Raw genomic sequence first — 19,249 nt, 5'->3', positions numbered from 1 at the left:
ATTTTGTACATTTTGGGGTGAATTTTGTCCATTTTGGGTTTTTCCTGCCCCCAGCTCGTACCTGCCCTGCTCCTTTTGTCTCATTTTCAGGTTCATTTTTGGGTGGTTTTTGCTCATTTTTGGGTGTTTTTTGCTCATTTTTGGGTGTTTTTTTCCCGTTTTTGGGTATTTTGGGCTGTTTTTTTTTAGTTTTTGGATATTTTGGGTTGAATTTCGGCCGTTTTGGGTTTTTCCTGCCCCCAGCTCGTACCTGCCCTGCTCCTTCTGGGCTCATTTTCGGGTTCATTTTTGGGTGGTTTTTGCTCATTTTTGGGTGGTTTTTGCTCATTTTTGGGTGGTTTTTGCTCATTTTTGGGTGGTTTTTTCCCGTTTTTGGGTATTTCGGGGTGGTTTTTTTTAGTTTTTGGATATTTTGGGTTGAATTTTGTCCGTTTTGGGTTTTTCCTGCCCCCAGCTCGTACCTGCACTGCGAGTGGGCGACGATCGCGCAGCTGGAGAAGGACAAGAGGATCCACCAGAAGCTGAAACGCTTCAAGACCAAAATGAACCAAATGCGCCATTTCTTCCACGAGGTGCGCGACGTTTTGGGGCAAAATCCGGCGGTTTTGGGAAAATCGGGGAAAAATGGCTTTTTTTTGGGGAAAAAATGAGGATTTTTAAAGGGAAAATAGGGGATTTTATAAGGAAAAATGTGGTTTTTTTGTAGAAAATTGTGGTTTTTTGGGGGGGAAAAATTGTGATTTTTTTGGGGATTTTTGGGGGAAAATCCAGGGTTTTTGGGGAAAATTGGGGATTTGGGGAAAAAATCTGGTGTTTTGGGGCAAAATACAGGGGTTTTGGGAAAATCTGGGTTTTTCGGGGGAAAATGGCTTTTTTGGGGGAAAAATCGATTTTTTAGGGAAAAATAAGGGATGTTTTTTAGGAGAAGTGTTTTTTTTTTCCTAGAAAATTGTGATTTTTTTGGGGAAAAATTGTGATTTTTTGGGGGATTTTTGGGGGAAAATGCAGGTTTTTTTGGGGAAAATTGAGGATTTGGGGAAAAAATCTGGGGTTTTGGGGGAAAATACAGGGGTTGTGGGAAAATCTGGGGTTTTTGGGGAAAAATGGGTTTTTTGGGGGGAAAAATCGAGGATTTTTTAAGGAAAAATGTGGGGTTTTTTGTAGAAAATTGCGAATTTTTTGGGGAAAAATTATGATTTTTTGGGGGGGAAAAATTGTGATTTTTTGGGGAAAAATCCAGGGTTTTTTGGGGAAAATTGGGGATTTGGGGAAAAAATCTGGGGTTTTGGGGGGAAATCTGGCAGTGTTGGGAAAATCTGGGTTTTTTGGGGAAAATATGGGGGTTTTGGGTGAAAAATTGTGGATTTTTGGAGGAAATTGTGTATTTTGTGGGGGAAATTGTGTATTTTGGGGGAAAATCCAGGGGTTTGGGGAAAATTTGCGATTTTTGGGGAAAATGGGGATTTTTAGGGGGAAAAATGGGTTTTTTTGGAGAAAATGATGAATTTTGGGAGAAAAATCGGTAATGTTTGGGGGAAATTGTTTTTTTTGGGGGGAAAATGGGGATTTTTTGGGAAAAATCGGGGTTTTTTGGGAATTACAATTATTGGGGGAGAATGGGGATTTTTTTGGAAAAATTGGGGATTTGGTGGAAAAAATCCGGAGTTTTGGGGAGAAAACAGGAATTTTTGGGGAGAAAATGGGGAATTTTTGGGGAGAAAATGGGGAATTTTGGGGGAGAAAATGGGGAATTTTGGGGGAGAAAATTGGGAATTTTTGGGGAGAAAATGGGGAATTTTGGGGAGAAAATGGGGAATTTTGGGGAGAAAATTGGGAATTTTGGGGAGAAAATGGGGTATTTTGGGGAGAAAATGGGGAATTTTGGGGAGAAAATTGGGATTTTTGGGGGAAATTGGGGAATTTTGGGGAGAAAATGGGGAATTTTGGGGAGAAAATTGGGAATTTTGGGGAGAAAATGGGGAATTTTGGGGAGGAAATGGGGAATTTTGGGGAGAAAATGGGGAATTTTGGGGAGAAAATGGGGAATTTTGGGGGAAATTGGGGCATTTTGGGGGAAATTGGGGCATTTTGGGGGCGAATCCGGGGCAGTGGGGGCAGAAGGAGGATTTGGGGTGGAAGAGGAGGATTTTGGGGTGAAAAAGGAGGATTTTGGGCAGGATGAGGAGCCCTTCAACCCCGACTACGTGGAGGTGGATCGGATCCTGGACGAGTCGCACAGCGTGGACAAGGACAACGGCGAGGTCGGGAAATGGGGAAAAAACCCAAAATCGGCGATTTTTAGAGTGGGTTTGGGGGGAGAAATGTGAAATTGGGGGTTTTTGTAATGGGGTTTGGGGATAAAAACCCAAAATTGGGGATTTTTAGAGTGGGTTTGGGGGGAGAAATGTGAAATTGGGGGTTTTTGTAATGGGGTTTGGGGTGAAAAACCCAAAATCGGCGATTTTTAGAGTGGGTTTGGGGGGAGAAATGTGAAATTGGGGGTTTTTGTAATGGGGTTTGGGGTGAAAAACCCAAAATCGGGGATTTTTAGAGTGGGGTTGGGGGGAGAAATGTGAAATTGGGGGTTTTTAGAATGGGGTTTGGGGTGAAAAACCCAAAATCGGGGATTTTTAGAGTGGGTTTGGGGGGAGAAATGTGAAATTGGGGGTTTTTGTAATGGGGTTTGGGGTGAAAAACCCAAAATCGGGGATTTTTAGAGTGGGGTTTGGGGTTAAAAATCTGAAATTGGGGATTTTTATAGTGGGTTTTGGCGTGAAAAATGTGAAATTGGGGATTTTTGGGGAGAAAAACCCAAAATTGGGGATTTTTATAACGGGTTTGGAGTGAAAAATGTGAAATTGGGGATTTTTGGGGAGAAAAACCCAAAATTGGGGATTTTTATAACGGGTTTTGGCGTGAAAAATGTGAAATTGGGGATTTTTGGGGAGAAAAACCCCAAATTGGGGATTTTTATAATGGGTTTGGGGTGAAAAATGTGAAATTGGGGGTTTTCAGGGGTTTTGGGGGGGTAGAAACCCAAAATTGGGGATTTTAGGGGAGAAAAGCTCAAAATTGGGCTTTTTAGGGGAGAAAAGCCCAAAATTGGGGATTTTGTGGGAGAAAAGTCCAAAATTGGGAATTTTAGGGGAGAAAAGCCCAAAATTGTGGATTTTTGGGGAGAAAAGTCCAAAATTGGGGATTTTGGGGAGAAAAGCCCAAAATTTGGGATTTTTGGGGAGAAAAGTCCAAAATTGGGAATTTTTGGGGAGAAAAGTCCAAAATTTGGGGATTTTTGGGGAGAAAAGCCCAAAATTGGGGATTTTTGGGGAGAAAAGTCCAAAATTGGGAATTTTTGGGGAGAAAAGTCCAAAATTTGGGGATTTTTGGGGAGTAAAGCCCAAAATTGGGGATTTTTGGGGAGAAAAGTCCAAAATTGGGGATTTTTGGGGAGAGAAGTCCAAAATTTGGGGATTTTTGGGGAGAAAAGTCCAAAATTTGGGGATTTTAGGGGATTTTGGGGTCAGTTACCTGCCCAGGTGAGGTCAGACGGGTGCCCAGGTGTGATGGGTGCCCAGGTGGGATGGGTCACCTGCCCAGGTGGGGTGTGATGGGTGCCCAGGTGAGTCCCTCACCTGCCCAGGTGTGATGGGTGCCCAGGTGGGGTCAGACGGGTGCCCAGGTGGGGTGGGATGGGTGCCCAGGTGGGTCCCTCACCTGCCCAGGTGGGTCCCTCACCTGCCCAGGTGTGACGGGTGCCCAGGTGGGGTGGGTCACCTGCCCAGGTGAGGTCAGACGGGTGCCCAGGTGAGTCCCTCACCTGCCCAGGTGTGATGGGTGCCCAGGTGGGGTCAGACGGGTGCCCAGGTGGGGTGTGATGGGTGCCCAGGTGGGTCCCTCACCTGCCCAGGTGAGTCCCTCACCTGCCCAGGTGTGATGGGTGCCCAGGTGAGGTCAGACGGGTGCCCAGGTGGGGTGGGATGGGTGCCCAGGTGAGGTTGGTTACCTGCCCGGGTGTGATGGGTGCCCAGGTGGGGTGGGTCACCTGCCCAGGTGGGTCCCTCACCTGCCCAGGTGGGTCCCTCACCTGCCCAGGTGTGACGGGTGCCCAGGTGGGGTGTGATGGGTGCCCAGGTGGGTCCCTCACCTGGCCAGGTGAGTCCCTCACCTGGGCAGGTGTGCGCAGCCCGTGGTGTATTACCTGGTCAAGTGGTGCTCGCTGCCCTACGAGGACAGCACCTGGGAGCTGCAGGAGGACGTGGACGAGGCCAAGATCGCCGAGTTCAAACGCATCCAGGCCCGGCACCCCGAGCTCAAGAGACAGGTGAGCTCACCTGGCCAGGTGAGAAATACAGGTGAGACACGTCCATACAGGTGAGACATGTCCATACAGGTGAGGCACGTCCATACAGGTGAAATACAGGTGAAATACAGGTGAAATACAGGTGAAATACATGCCCATACAGGTGAATGTGTCACACCTGGACAGGTGAGCTCACCTGGCCAGGTGAGAAATACAGGTGAAACACGTCCGTACAGGTGAGACACGTCCATACAGGTGAGGCACGCCCGTACAGGTGGGAAATACAGGTGAAATACAGGTGAAATACAGGTTAAATACACGCCCATACAGGTGAATGTGGCACACCTGGACAGGTGAGGCACACCTGGGCAGGTGAGGCACGCCCGTACAGGTGAATGTGGCACACCTGTCTCACCTGTGTCTCACCTGTGTCTCACCTGTAATTCTCACCTGTAATTCACCTCACCTGTCTCACCTGTATCTCACCTGTCTTACCTGTAACTCACCTGTGTCTCACCTGTAATTCACCTGTAATTCTCAGCTGTAATTCACCTTACGTGTCCCACCTGTCTCACCTGTATCTCACCTGTTTTACCTGTAACTCACCTGTGTCTCACCTGTGTCTCATTAGCCTCACCTGTATCATTAACCTCACCTGTATCTTATTAATCTCACCTGTATCTCACCTGTATCTCATTAACCTCACCTGTATCTTATTAATCTCACCTGTATCTCACCTGTATCTCATTAACCTCACCTGTATCTCATTAATCTCATCTGCACCTCCTTAATCTCACCTGAAACCTCGTTAAGCTCACCTGAGCCTGGCTAAGCTCACCTGAGCCTGGCTAAGCTCACCTGAGCCTGGCTAAGCTCACCTGAGCCTCGCTCAGCTCACCTGAGCCTGGCTAAGCTCACCTGAGCCTGGCTGAGCTCACCTGAGCCTGGCTGAGCTCACCTGAGCCTGGCTAAGCTCACCTGAGCCTGGCTAAGCTCACCTGAGCCTGGCTGAGCTCACCTGAGCCTCACTCAGCTCACCTGAGCCTGGCTAAGCTCACCTGAGCCTCACTCAGCTCACCTGAGCCTGGCTGAGCTCACCTGAGCCTGGCTAAGCTCACCTGAGCCTGGCTAAGCTCACCTGAGCCTGGCTAAGCTCACCTGAGCCTCTCTAAGCTCACCTGAGCCTGGCTGAGCTCACCTGAGCCTGGCTGAGCTCACCTGAGCCTGGCTAAGCTCACCTGAGCCTGGCTAAGCTCACCTGAGCCTCGTTAAGCTCACCTGAGCCTGGCTGAGCTCACCTGAGCCTCACTCAGCTCACCTGAGCCTCACTCAGCTCACCTGAGCCTCACTCAGCTCACCTGAGCCTGGCTGAGCTCACCTGAGCCTCGCTCAGCTCACCTGAGCCTGGCTGAGCTCACCTGAGCCCCTCACCTGCGCAGCCCCGCCCCCAGGCCAGCACCTGGCAGAAGCTGGAGGCGTCGCGGGAGTACAAGAACCACAACCGGCTGCGGGAGTACCAGCTGGAAGGGGTTAACTGGCTGCTCTTCAACTGGTACAACAGGTGAGCACACCTGGCACAGGTGAGCACACCTGGGCGGCCAAAAAACACCGGGAGAATGGGGAAAAACAGCTGGGAAAGGGAAAAACACCTGGGACAGGTGAGCACACCTGTGGGGCTGGAAGGGGTTAACTGGCTGCTCTTCAACTGGTACAACAGGTGAGCACACCTGGCACAGGTGAGCACACCTGGGGAAAGGGAAAAACACCTGGGGAATGGGAAAAAACACCTGGGACAGGTGAGCACACCTGGGGAATGGGGAAAAACAGCTGGAGGATGAGAAAAACACCTGGGACAGGTGAGCACACCTGGGCGGGAGTACCAGCTGGAAGGGGTTAACTGGCTGCTCTTCAACTGGTACAACAGGTGAGCACACCTGGCACAGGTGAGCACACCTGGGGAAAGGGAAATGGGAAGTCTCAGGTGTACCTCACCTGTCCTAGGTGTATCTCAGGTGTATGTTACCTGTCCCAGGTGTGTCTCAGGTGTATCCCAGGTATCCCTCACCTGCCCCAGGTGCCCTCACCTGTCCCAGGTGTGTCCCAAATGCCCATTACCCATCCCAGGTGCCCCCCAGCTGCCCTCACCTGTCCCAGGTGTATCCCAGCTGTATCCCAGGTGCCCCTCACCTGTCCCAGCTGCCCCTCACCTGCCCCAGGTGCCCTCACCTGTCCCAGGTGTGTCCCAAATGCCCATTACCCATCCCAGGTGTGTCCCAGGTCCCCTCACCTGTCCCAGGTGTATCCCAGGTGCCCATTACCCATCCCAGGTGCATCCCAGCTGCCCTCACCTGCCCCAGGTGCCCTCACCTATCCCAGCTGCCCCTCACCTGTCCCAGGTGTATCCCAGGTGCCCATTACCTATCCCAGGTGCCCTCACCTGCCCCAGCTGCCCCCACCTGCCCCAGGTGTGCCCCAGGTGCCCTCACCTGTCCCAGGTGTGTTCCAAATGCCCATTACCTGTCCCAAGCCCCCCCACCTGCCCCAGGTGTGCCCCAGGTGCGCTCACCTGTCCCAGGTGTATCCCAGGTCCCCCCACCTGCCCCAGGTGTGCCCCAGGTGCGCTCACCTGTCCCAGGTGTATCCCAGGTCCCCCCACCTGCCCCAGGTGCGCTCACCTGTCCGTCTGAGCGGCGTCTCGCTGTCGCGCAGGCAGAACTGCATCCTGGCCGACGAGATGGGGCTGGGCAAGACGATCCAGTCCATCGCCTTCCTGCAGGAGGTGCACGGCGCAGGTGTGCGCGGGCCTTACCTGGTGATCGCGCCGCTCTCCACCATCGCCAACTGGGAGCGCGAGTTCGGCGCCTGGACGCACCTGAACACCATCGTGTACCACGGCAGCCTGGCCAGCCGGCAGATGATCCAGCAGTACGAGATGTACTGCAAGGACGGCAAGGTGAGCGCACCTGGGCGCACCTGTGTGCATTTACACACCTGTATTGTACATAGAACACACCTGTATTGTGTGTATAACACACCTGTATGGGGGCACTGACACACCTGTGCACACCTGAGCAGCCTGGCCAGCCGGCAGATGATCCAGCAGTACGAGATGTACTGCAAGGACGGCAAGGTGAGCGCACCTGGGCGCACCTGGGCACACCTGTGTGCTCGTATTGTACATAGAACACACCTGTATGGGGGCACTGACACACCTGTATGGGGTTATTGACACACCTGAGCACACCTGAGCAGACTGGCCAGCCGGCAGGTGATCCAGCAGTACGAGATGTACTGCAAGGACAGCAAGGTGAGCGCACCTGGGCGCACCTGGGCACACCTGTGTGCTCGTATTGTACATAGAACACACCTGTATTGTGTGTATGACACACCTGTATGGGGGCACTGACACACCTGAGCAGCCTGGCCAGCCGGCAGATGATCCAGCAGTACGAGATGTACTGCAAGGACGGCAAGGTGAGCGCACCTGGGCACACCTGTGTGCCGTAACACACCTGTATTGTGTGTATGACACACCTGTATGGGGGCACTGACACACCTGAGCAGCCTGGCCAGCCGGCAGATGATCCAGCAGTACGAGATGTACTGCAAGGACGGCAAGGTGAGCGCACCTGGGCGCACCTGGGCACACCTGGGCACTGTTAGAGACCGCTATGTGGGGTTATTGGCACACCTGTGCACACCTGTGCACACCTGAGCAGCCTGGCCAGCCGGCAGATGATCCAGCAGTACGAGATGTACTGCAAGGACGGCAAGGTGAGCGCACCTGGGCGCACCTGTGTGCATTTACACACCTGTATGGGGTCTGTGATACACCTGTATTGTGTGTATGATACACCTGTATGGGGGCACTGACACACCTGAGCAGCCTGGCCAGCCGGCAGATGATCCAGCAGTACGAGATGTACTGCAAGGACGGCAAGGTGAGCGCACCTGGGCGCACCTGGGCACACCTGTGTGCTCGTATTGTATGTATAACACACCTGTATGGGGTTATTGGCACACCTGTGCACATTTTAATGTATCAGAACAGCCTGACAGGTGACCCACCATTACAAAAGGCATTCTGAGGACGCCCAGGTGCGCTCACCTGTCTCACCTGTCCCACCTGTGCACACCTGTATGGGGTCAGTGACACACCTGCACACACCTGTATGGGGTCAGTGACTCACCTGTACACACCTGTGCACACCTGTATGGGGTCAGTGACACACCTGCACACACCTGTATGCGGTCAGTGACTCACCTGTACACACCTGTGCACACCTGTATTCCCATTTTAATGCACTACAGCAGCCTGGCAGGTGACCCACCATTACAGAAGGCATTCTGAGGACGCCCAGGTGCGCTCACCTGCCTCACCTGTCCCACCTGTGCACACCTGTACACACCTGTACACACCTGTACACACCTGTATTCCCATTTTAATGCACCACAACAGCCCGACAGGTGACCCAGCATTACAAAAGGCATTCTGAGGACGCCCAGGTGCGCTCCCCTGCCTCACCTGTCTCACCTGTGCACACCTGTATGGGCTCAGTGACACACCTGTACACATTTTAACGTATCAGAACAGCCCGACAGGTGACCCAGCATTACAAAAAGGATCCTGAGGACCCCCAGGTGCGCTCACCTGCCTCACCTGTCCCACCTGTGCGCACCTGTACACACCTGTACACACCTGTACACACCTGTATTCCCATTTTAATGCACCACAGCAGCCCGACAGGTGACCCAGCATTACAAAAGGCATTCTGAGAACCCCCAGGTGCGCTCACCTGCCTCACTTGTCTCACCTGTGCACACCTGTATGGGGTCAGTGACACACCTGTACACACCTGTACACACCTGTGCACACCTGTATTCCCAATTTAATGCACCACAGCAGCCTGGCAGGTGACCCACCATTACAAAAGGCATTCTGAGGACGCCCAGGTGTGCTCACCTGCCTCACTTGTCTCACCTGTGCACACCTGTATGGGGTCACTGACTCACCTGTACACACCTGTACACACCTGTATGGGCTCAGTGACACACCTGTGCACATTCTAATGTATAAGAACACCTTAAGGGATGATCTGCCATTACAAAAAGCATTCTGAGGACGCCCAGGTGCGCTCCCCTGCCTCACCTGTCCCACCTGTGCGCACCTGTATGGGGTCAATGACACACCTGTACACACCTGTGCACACCTGTATTCCCATTTTAATGCACCACAGCAGCCCGACAGGTGACCCAGCGTTACAAAAAGGATCCTGGGAACCCCCAGGTGCACTCACCTGTCCCACCTGTCCCACCTGTGCGCGCTTGTATGGGGTCAGTGACACACCTGTAACACACCTGTACGCACTGTAATGCATCAGAACAGCCCGGCAGGTGACCCAGCATTACAGAAGGGATCCTGAGGACCCCCAGGTGCGCTCACCTGCCTCACTTGTCTCACCTGTGCACACCTGTATGGGGTCACTGACTCACCTGTACACACCTGTACACACCTGTATGGGCTCAGTGACACACCTGTGCACATTCTAATGTATAAGAACACCTTAAGGGATGATCTGCCATTACAAAAAGCATTCTGAGGACGCCCAGGTGCGCTCCCCTGCCTCACCTGTCCCACCTGTGCGCACCTGTATGGGCTCAGTGACACACCTGTACACACCTGTGCGCACCTGTATGGGGTCAGTGACACACCTGTGCACATTCTAATGTATAAGAACACCTTAAGGGATGATCTGCCATTACAAAAGGCATTCTGAGGACGCCCAGGTGCGCTCCCCTGCCTCACCTGTCCCACCTGTGCGCAGGGCCGGCTGATCCCGGGCGCGTACAAGTTCGACGCGCTGATCACGACGTTCGAGATGATCCTGAGCGAGTGCCCGGAGCTGCGCGAGGTGCCGTGGCGCTGCGCCGTCATCGACGAGGCGCACCGCCTCAAGAACCGCCACTGCAAGCTGCTCGACAGCCTCAAGCACATGGAGCTGGTGAGGGGCACCTGGGCACACCTGGGCACACCTGGGCACTCACCTGAGTAACACAGGAACACACCTGGGTACCGTACCTGGGGGGTTTGGGGGGTTTGGGGTCGGGCACCGCCTCAAGAACCGCCACTGCAAGCTGCTCGACAGCCTCAAGCACATGGAGCTGGTGAGGGGCACCTGGGCACACCTGGGCACTCACCTGAGGGGGTTACAGACACACCTGAGGGGGTTTGGGGCCGGGCACCGCCTCAAGAACCGCCACTGCAAGCTGCTCGACAGCCTCAAGCACATGGAGCTGGTGAGGGGCACCTGGGCACACCTGGGCACTCACCTGAGGGGGTTACAGACACACCTGAGGGGGTTTGGGGCCGGGCACCGCCTCAAGAACCGCCACTGCAAGCTGCTCGACAGCCTCAAGCACATGGAGCTGGTGAGCGGCACACCTGGGCACACCTGGGCACACCTGGGCACTCACCTGAGGGGGTTAGAACACACCTGAGGGGGTTAGAACACACCTGGGTACCGTACCTGGGGGGTTTGGGGTCGGGCACCGCCTCAAGAACCGCCACTGCAAGCTGCTCGACAGCCTCAAGCACATGGAGCTGGTGAGCGACACCTGGGCACACCTGGGCACACCTGGGCACTCACCTGAGAGAGTTAGAACACACCTGGGTAACACAGGAACACACCTGGGTAACACAGGAACACACCTGGGTACCGTACCTGGGGGGTTTGGGGTCGGGCACCGCCTCAAGAACCGCCACTGCAAGCTGCTCGACAGCCTCAAGCACATGGAGCTGGTGAGCGGCACCTGGGCACACCTGGGCACTCACCTGAGGGGGTTAGAACACACCTGGGCACACCTGGGCACACCTGGGCACTCACCTGAGGGGGTTAGAACACACCTGGGCACACCTGGGCACTCACCTGAGGGGGTTAGAACACACCTGGGCACACCTAGGTGCTCACCTGAGGGGGTTACAGACACACCTGAGGGGGTTAGAACACACCTGGGCACACCTGAGGGGGTTAGAACACACCTGGGCACACCTGGGCACACCTGAGGGGTTTAGAACACACCTGGGCACACCTGGGCACTCGCCTGAGGAGGTTAGAACACACCTGGGCACACCTGAGGGGGTTAGAACACACCTGGGCACACCTGTGTACTCACCTGAGGGGGTTACAGACACACCTGGGGGGGTTAGAACACACCTGGGCACACCTGGGCCGATGCCGGGGATGCTCCAGGTGATCTGTGGGACAGGTGCCAGCGGGGCTGCGTGTGCCAGGTGTGTCACCTGTGTGTCACCTGTGTGCCAGGTGTGTCACCTGTGTGTCACCTGAGTCTCACCTGTCCCAGGTGTGTCACCTGAGTCTCACCTGTGTGCCAGGTGTCCCTCACCTGTGTCACCTCCAGAACACGGTGGAGGAGCTGCGAGCCGTGTCGCAGCCGTGTTTAGGCGTGTTTAGGCGTGTTCCCTGTCTCAGGTGTGTCTCACCTGTCTCAGGTGTGTCTCACCTGTCTCACCTGCAGGAGCACAAGGTTCTCCTGACAGGAACTCCTCTCCAGAACACGGTGGAGGAGCTCTGAGCCGTGTCGCAGCCGTGTTTAGGCGTGTTTAGGCGTGTTCCCTGTCTCAGGTGTGTCTCAGGTGTGTCTCACCTGTCTCAGGTGTGTCTCACCTGTCTCACCTGCAGGAGCACAAGGTTCTCCTGACAGGAACTCCTCTCCAGAACACGGTGGAGGAGCTCTGAGCCGTGTCGCAGCCGTGTTTAGGCGTGTTTAGGCGTGTTCCCTGTCTCAGGTGTGTCTCACCTGTCTCAGGTGTGTCTCACCTGTCTCACCTGCAGGAGCACAAGGTTCTCCTGACAGGAACTCCTCTCCAGAACACGGTGGAGGAGCTCTGAGCCGTGTCGCAGCCGTGTTTAGGCGTGTTTAGGCGTGTTCCCTGTCTCAGGTGTGCCTCACCTGTCTCAGGTGTGTCTCACCTGTCTCACCTGCAGGAGCACAAGGTTCTCCTGACAGGAACTCCTCTCCAGAACACGGTGGAGGAGCTCTGAGCCGTGTCGCAGCCGTGTTTAGGCGTGTTTAGGCGTGTTTAGGCGTGTTCCCTGTCTCAGGTGTGTCTCACCTGTCTCAGGTGTGTCTCACCTGTCTCACCTGCAGGAGCACAAGGTTCTCCTGACAGGAACTCCTCTCCAGAACACGGTGGAGGAGCTCTGAGCCGTGTCGCAGCCGTGTTTAGGCGTGTTTAGGCGTGTTCCCTGTCTCAGGTGTGTCTCAGGTGTGTCTCACCTGTCTCAGGTGTGTCTCACCTGTCTCACCTGCAGGAGCACAAGGTTCTCCTGACAGGAACTCCTCTCCAGAACACGGTGGAGGAGCTCTGAGCCGTGTCCCAGCCGTGTTTAGGCGTGTTTAGGCGTGTTCCCTGTCTCAGGTGTGTCTCACCTGTCTCAGGTGTGTCTCAGGTGTGTCTCACCTGTCTCACCTGCAGGAGCACAAGGTTCTCCTGACAGGAACTCCTCTCCAGAACACGGTGGAGGAGCTGCCAGCCGTGTCCCAGCCGTGTTTAGGCGTGTTTAGGCGTGTTCCCTGTCTCAGGTGTGCCTCACCTGTCTCAGGTGTGTCTCACCTGTCTCACCTGTCTCACCTGCAGGAGCACAAGGTTCTCCTGACAGGAACTCCTCTCCAGAACACGGTGGAGGAGCTCTTCAGCCTCCTGCACTTCCTGGAGCCGGCCCAGTTCCCGTCCGAGGCCGAGTTCCTCAAGGACTTCGGCGACCTCAAGACCGAGGAGCAGGTGAGGAGCACCTGGGGGCACCTGGGCACACCTGGGGGCACATGGGGATACCTGGGAACTCACCTGGGCGCACCTGGGGGCACCTGGGTGTACCTGGGGGCACCTGGGGGCACGTGGGAACTCACCTGGGGGCACATGGGAGCACCTGGGGGCACCTGGGGGTACCTGGGGGTACCTGAGGATACCTGAGGGCACCTGGGGGTACCTGGGTAGGCCTGGGGGCACATGGGAACTCACCTGGGGGCACCTGGGCGCACCTGGGGGTACCTGGGGGTACCTGGGGGTATCTGGGCACACCTGGGGGTATCTGGGGGCACCTGGGGGTATCTGGGGGTACCTGGGGGGCACCTGAGGGCACCTGGGGATACCTGGGGGTACCTGGGCACACCTGGGGGTATCTGGGGGCACCTGGGGGCACATGGGAACTCACCTGGGGACACCTGGGTGGACCTGGGGGAACCTGGGGGTACCTGGGCGCACCTGGGGGGTACCTGAGGGCATCTGGGGGCACCTGGGGGCACGTGGGAACTCACCTGAGGGCACCTGGGCACACCTGGGGGCACCTGGGCGCACCTGGGGGTACCTGGGGGGGTCTGGGCACACCTGGGGATATCTGGGGGCACCTGGACGGGTACCTGAGGGCACCTGGGGGTACCTGGGGGCCCTTGGGTGGGTACCTGGGGGAGCCTGGGTGCACCTGGGCACACCTGGGGGGCAGCTGGGCACACCTGGGCACACCTGGGGTGGTATCTGGGGGCACCTGGGTGGTCCTGGGGGCAGCTGGGGGTACCTGGGCACACCTGGGGGTACCTGGGGACACGTAGGGGCAGTACCTGGGGCAGCCACCTCAGCCAGGTGTGCCCATAACCCCTCCTAGCCACACCTGGTCCCTCCCCAAACCTCGCCCAAGTGTGCCAGGTGTGCCCATAACCTCTCCTAGCCACACCTGGACACTCCCCAAACCTCGCCCAGGTGTGCCCAGGTGTGCCAGGTGTGCCCACAACCCCTCCTAGCCACACCCAGGTAGCACAGGTGCACCCATAACTTCTGATAGCCACACCTGGGCGCTGTTCCAGGTGTGCCAGGTGTGCCCATAACCCCTCCTAGCCACGCCCAGGTAGCACAGGTGCACCCATAACTTCTGATAGCCACACCTGGGCACTGCGCCAGGTGTTCCCAGCCGTGCCCAGGTGTGCCAGGTGTGCTGTCCCCCCCAGGTGCAGAAGCTGCAGGCGCTGCTGAAGCCCATGATGCTGCGGCGCCTGAAGGAGGACGTGGAGAAGAACCTGGCGCCCAAGCAGGAGACCATCATCGAGGTGGAGCTGACCAACGCGCAGAAGCGCCTCTACCGCGCCATCTTGGAGCGCAACTTCGCCTACCTGGCGCGCGGCGCCGGGCACGGCAACGTGCCCAACCTGCTCAACACCATGATGGAGCTGCGCAAGTGCTGCAACCACCCCTACCTCATCAACGGTGAGCGCACCTGGGCAGGTGGGCACACCTGAGTTCATAGAGACACACCTGGGAACTCACCTGGGCACACCCAGATACATCTGGGAGCAGATACAGACACACCTGAGTTCATAGAGATACACCTGAGATCACACAGACACACCTGGGCACACCTGGGCACACCTGGGCACACCTGGGAACTCACCTGGGCACACCTGGGCACACCCAGATACATCTGGGAGCAGATACAGACACACCTGAGTTCATAGAGATACACCTGAGATCATCCAGACACACCTGGGCACACCTGGGAACAGATACAGACACACCTGAGTTCATCTAGACACATCCAGACACACCTGGGCACTCACCTGAGATCACACAGACACACCTGGGCACTCACCTGAGATCATCCAGGCACACCTGGGCACACCCAGGAACTCACCTGAGGTCACACACACACACCTGGGCACACCTGGCGCGCGGCGCCGGGCACGGCAACGTGCCCAACCTGCTCAACACCATGATGGAGCTGCGCAAGTGCTGCAACCACCCCTACCTCATCAACGGTGAGCGCACCTGGGCGCACCTGGGCACACCTGAGTTCATAGAGATACACCTGAGACACATCCAGACACACCTGGGCACACCTGGGCACACCCAGGAACAGATACAGACACACCTGAGTTCATCCAGACACACCTGGGCACACCTGGGAACTCACCTGAGATCACACAGACACACCTGGGCACTCACACACACACCTGGGCACACCTGGGAACTCACCTGGGCACACCTGGGCACACCTGAGTTCATAGAGATACACCTGAGACACATCCAGACACACCTGGGCACACCTGGGAGCAGATACAGACACACCTGAGTTCATCTAGACACACCTGAGATCATCCAGACACACCTGGGAACTCACCTGGGCACACCTGAGGTCATACAGACACACCTGGGCACACCTGGGAACTCACCTGAGATCACACAGACACACCTGGGCACACCCGGACACACCCAGGAACAGATACAGACACACCTGAGTTCATCTAGACACACCTGGGCACACCTGGGAGCTCACCTGAGACCACACTGACACACCTGGGCACACACAGACACACCTGGGCACACCTGGGAACTCACCTGAGATCACACAGACACACCTGGGAACTCACCTGAGCAGATACAGACACACCTGAGTTCATATTGATACGAGGTTCTCCAGATGGTTTGATGGAACCATCGATGGTCACTGATGGTTCCTTGTGGTCAGGGCTGGTCAATTGAGGTTCTCTAAGATGGTTTGATGGAACCATTGATGGTCAGTTGAGGTTCTCCAGATGTTTTGATGGAACCATTGATGGTCACTGATGGTTCCTTGTGGTCAGGGCTGGTCACTGGTGGTCATTGATGGTCAGTGATGGTCACTCATGGTCACTTGAGGTTCTCCAAGATGGTTTGATGGAACCATTGATGGTTAATGATGGTTCCTTGTGGTCAGTGGTGGTCAGGGCTGGTCCGGGCTGGTCACCGATGGTCAGGGCTGGTCAATTGAGGTTCTCAGAGGTGGTTTGATGGAACCATTGATGATCACTTGATGTTCTCCAGATGTTTTGATGGAACCATTGATGGTCACTGATGGTTCCTTGTGGTCGGGGCTGGTCAGTGGTGGTCAGGGCTGGTCAGTGCTGGTCAGTTGATGTTCTCCAAGATGGTTTGATGGAACCATTGATGATCACTTGATGTTCTCCAAGATGGTTTGATGGAACCATTGATGGTCACTGATGGTTCCTTGTGGTCAGGGCTGGTCAGGGCTGGTCAGTGCTGGTCAGTTGATGTTCTCCAAGATGGTTTGATGGAACCATTGATGATCACTTGATGTTCTCCAAGACGGTTTGATGGAACCATTGATGGTTAATGATGGTTCCTTGTGGTCCAGGCTGGTCAGGGCTGGTCTGGGCTGGTCAATTGAGGTTCTCCAGATGTTTTGATGGAACCATTGATGGTCACTGATGGTTCCTTGTGGTCGGGGCTGGTCAGTGCTGGTCAGGGCTGGTCAGTTGAGGTTCTCCAAGATGGTTTGATGGAACCATTGATGATCACTTGATGTTCTCCAAGATGGTTTGATGGAACCATTGATGGTTAATGATGGTTCCTTGTGGTCAGGGGTGGTCAGTGCTGGTCAGTGCTGGTCAGTGCTGGTCAATTGAGGTTCTCCAAGATGGTTTGATGGAACCATTGATGGTCACTTGATGTTCTCCAAGATGGTTTGATGGAACCATTGATGGTTAATGATGGTTCCTTGTGGTCAGGGCTGGTCAGTGGTGGTCAGTGGTGGTCAGGGCTGGTCAGGGCCGGTCCAGGCTGGTCACCGATGGTCCCCTTGTCCCCCCAGGCGCCGAGGAGCAGATCGTGGCCGAGCTGCGGGCCTCGCCGGGCGCGCCGGCGCCGCCGGAGCTGGCGCTGCAGGCGCTGGTGCGCTCGGCCGGCAAGCTGGTGCTGCTGGACAAGCTGCTGCCCCGGCTGCGCGCCGGCGGCCACAAGGTGCTGGTCTTCTCGCAGATGGTGCGCTGCCTGGACATCCTGGAGGACTACCTCATCCAGAAACGGTGCGAGAAACGGGGATTTTGGGAAAAAACGGGAAAAATTAGAAAAATTGGGGAAAAAACGGGGAGAAAATGGGATTTTGGGGAGGAAAGAAGGGAGAAACGGGGAGGAGGAACATTCGATGTTCTGGAGAAGTTCCTCATCCAGAAATGGTGGGAAAAATGAGGATTTTGGGACAAAATGGGGAGAAATGGGGAGAAATGGGGAAAAATTAGAAAAATTGGAGAAAAATTGGGGAAAAAACGGGGGAAAACGGGATTTTGGGGGAGGAAAGAAGGGAGAAACGGGGAGGAGGAAGGTTCGATGTTCTGGAGAAGTTCCTCATCCAGAAATAGTGGGAAAAATGAGGATTTTGGGAAAAAACGGGGAGAATGGGAAAAATTGGGGAAGAAACAGGATTTTGGGTGAAAAAAATGGTTTTTTGGGGGAAAAAGTGGGGTTTTGGTGGAGGAAATAAGGGAAAAACGGGGAGGAGGAAGGTTCGATGTTCTGGAGAAGTTCCTCATCCAGAAATAGTGCGAGAAACTGGGATTTTTGGGAAAAAAACTGGAAAAATGGGGATTTTGGGTGAAAAAATGGAGTTTTGGGGGAAAAACTGGGATTTTGGGGATCTTTGGAGGTTCTGGAGCTCCACGGAGGAGCTTTGAGGGCCACTTGAGATGTTCTGAAGCTCCACGGAGAACTCCTGAAGTTCTCCCTCATTTTGAGGACCTCCACCCCCTGTGGGGCCCTCCCTGTCTCCGTGAGGACCTCCTGGTCCTCAGCAGAACCTCCACGTGGACCATCTATGGTCCCTCAACCTTCTCCGAGAACCTCCCGGAGATCCTCAAAGCGTTCCCGGCGCGCGGCGCCGCGTCCCGACGTCGTTACGGAGACGTCGGCGGTCGGGGCGACCTCGGTGACCTCGGGGTCTTCTCCAGGTACCCGTACGAGCGCATCGACGGGCGCGTGCGCGGGAACCTGCGGCAGGCGGCCATCGACCGCTTCAGCCGGCCCGACTCGGACCGCTTCGTGTTCCTGCTGTGCACGCGCGCCGGCGGGCTGGGCATCAACCTGACGGCCGCCGACACCTGCATCATCTTCGACTCCGACTGGAACCCCCAGAACGACCTCCAGGTGCGGCCTGGAGACGTGCGGTGGGGTCTACCAAGGGTTCGGGGACGTGGGGTGGGGTCTACCAAGGGTTCGGGGACGTGGGATGGGGTCTACCAAGGGTTTTGGGACGTGGGGTGGGGTTTGGGGCGGTGGGATGAGGTTCTCCAGGAGTTTGGGGTGGTGGGATGGGATCTACCAAGGGTTTGGGGTGGTGGGATGGGATCTACCAAGGTTTTGGGGTGGTGGGGTGGAGTTTGGGGTCATGGGATGAGGTTCTCCAGGAGTTTGGGATGGTGGGATGGGGTCTACCAAGGGTTTTGGGACGTGGGGTGGGGTTTGGGGTGGTGGGATGGGATCTACCTGGGGTTTTGGATGTGGGATGGGGTCTACCAAGGGTTTTGGGATGTGGGGTGGGGTTTGGGGTGGTGGGATGAGGTTCTCCAGGAGTTTGGGGTGGTGGGATGGGATCTACCAAGGGTTTGGGGTGGTGGGATGGGATCTACCTGGGGTTTTGGATGTGGGATGGGGTCTACCAAGGGTTTTGGGATGTGGGGTGGGGTTTGGGGTGGTGGGATGAGGTTCTCCAGGAGTTTGGGGTGGTGGGATGGGATCTACCAAGGGTTTGGGGTGGTGGGATGGGATCTACCTGGGGTTTTGGACGTGGGGTGGGGTCTACCAAGGGGTTCGGGGATGCGGGGTGGAGTTTGGGGTGGTAGAATGGCATCTACCAAGGGTTTGGGGTGGTGGGACGGGATCTACCAAGGGTTTTGGATGTTTGATGGGGTCTACCAAGGGTTTGGGGTGGTGAGGTTGAGTTTGGGGTCATGGGATGAGGTTCTCCAGGGGTTTGGGGTGGTGGGGTGGGATCTACCAAGGGTTTGGGATGGTGGGATGGGGTCTACCAAGGGGTTGGGGACGTGGGGTTGAGTTTGGGGTGGTGGGATGGGATCTACCAAGGGTTTGCAGTGGTGGGATGAGGTTCCCCG

At 55.6% G+C, this 19,249-nt stretch overlaps 1 protein-coding gene across 1 annotated transcript in view; it reads left to right on the top strand.

Annotated features, from left to right (window-relative positions):
- The window catches only part of LOC110481137 (ATP-dependent chromatin remodeler CHD8), a 56,149-nt gene that overhangs the window by 8,568 nt on the left and 28,332 nt on the right, over positions 1-19,249 (top strand). The window contains exons 8-17 of the mRNA XM_085565389.1: positions 455-572; positions 2,178-2,261; positions 4,184-4,321; positions 5,740-5,861; positions 7,010-7,253; positions 10,126-10,302; positions 12,960-13,103; positions 14,321-14,576; positions 16,957-17,170; positions 18,089-18,284. Coding sequence (XP_085421515.1) covers positions 455-572; positions 2,178-2,261; positions 4,184-4,321; positions 5,740-5,861; positions 7,010-7,253; positions 10,126-10,302; positions 12,960-13,103; positions 14,321-14,576; positions 16,957-17,170; positions 18,089-18,284 — 1,693 coding nt within the window. The remainder of the gene's footprint in view (positions 1-454; positions 573-2,177; positions 2,262-4,183; positions 4,322-5,739; positions 5,862-7,009; positions 7,254-10,125; positions 10,303-12,959; positions 13,104-14,320; positions 14,577-16,956; positions 17,171-18,088; positions 18,285-19,249) is intronic.

This window comes from Lonchura striata, chromosome 36, assembly GCF_050655825.1.
Source record: "Lonchura striata isolate lonStrDom1 chromosome 36, ASM5065582v1, whole genome shotgun sequence".
Classification (NCBI taxonomy): domain Eukaryota; kingdom Metazoa; phylum Chordata; class Aves; order Passeriformes; family Estrildidae; genus Lonchura; species Lonchura striata.
Note: the sequence above shows the minus strand (reverse complement) of the source record. Positions and strands in the feature narration are given on the sequence as shown.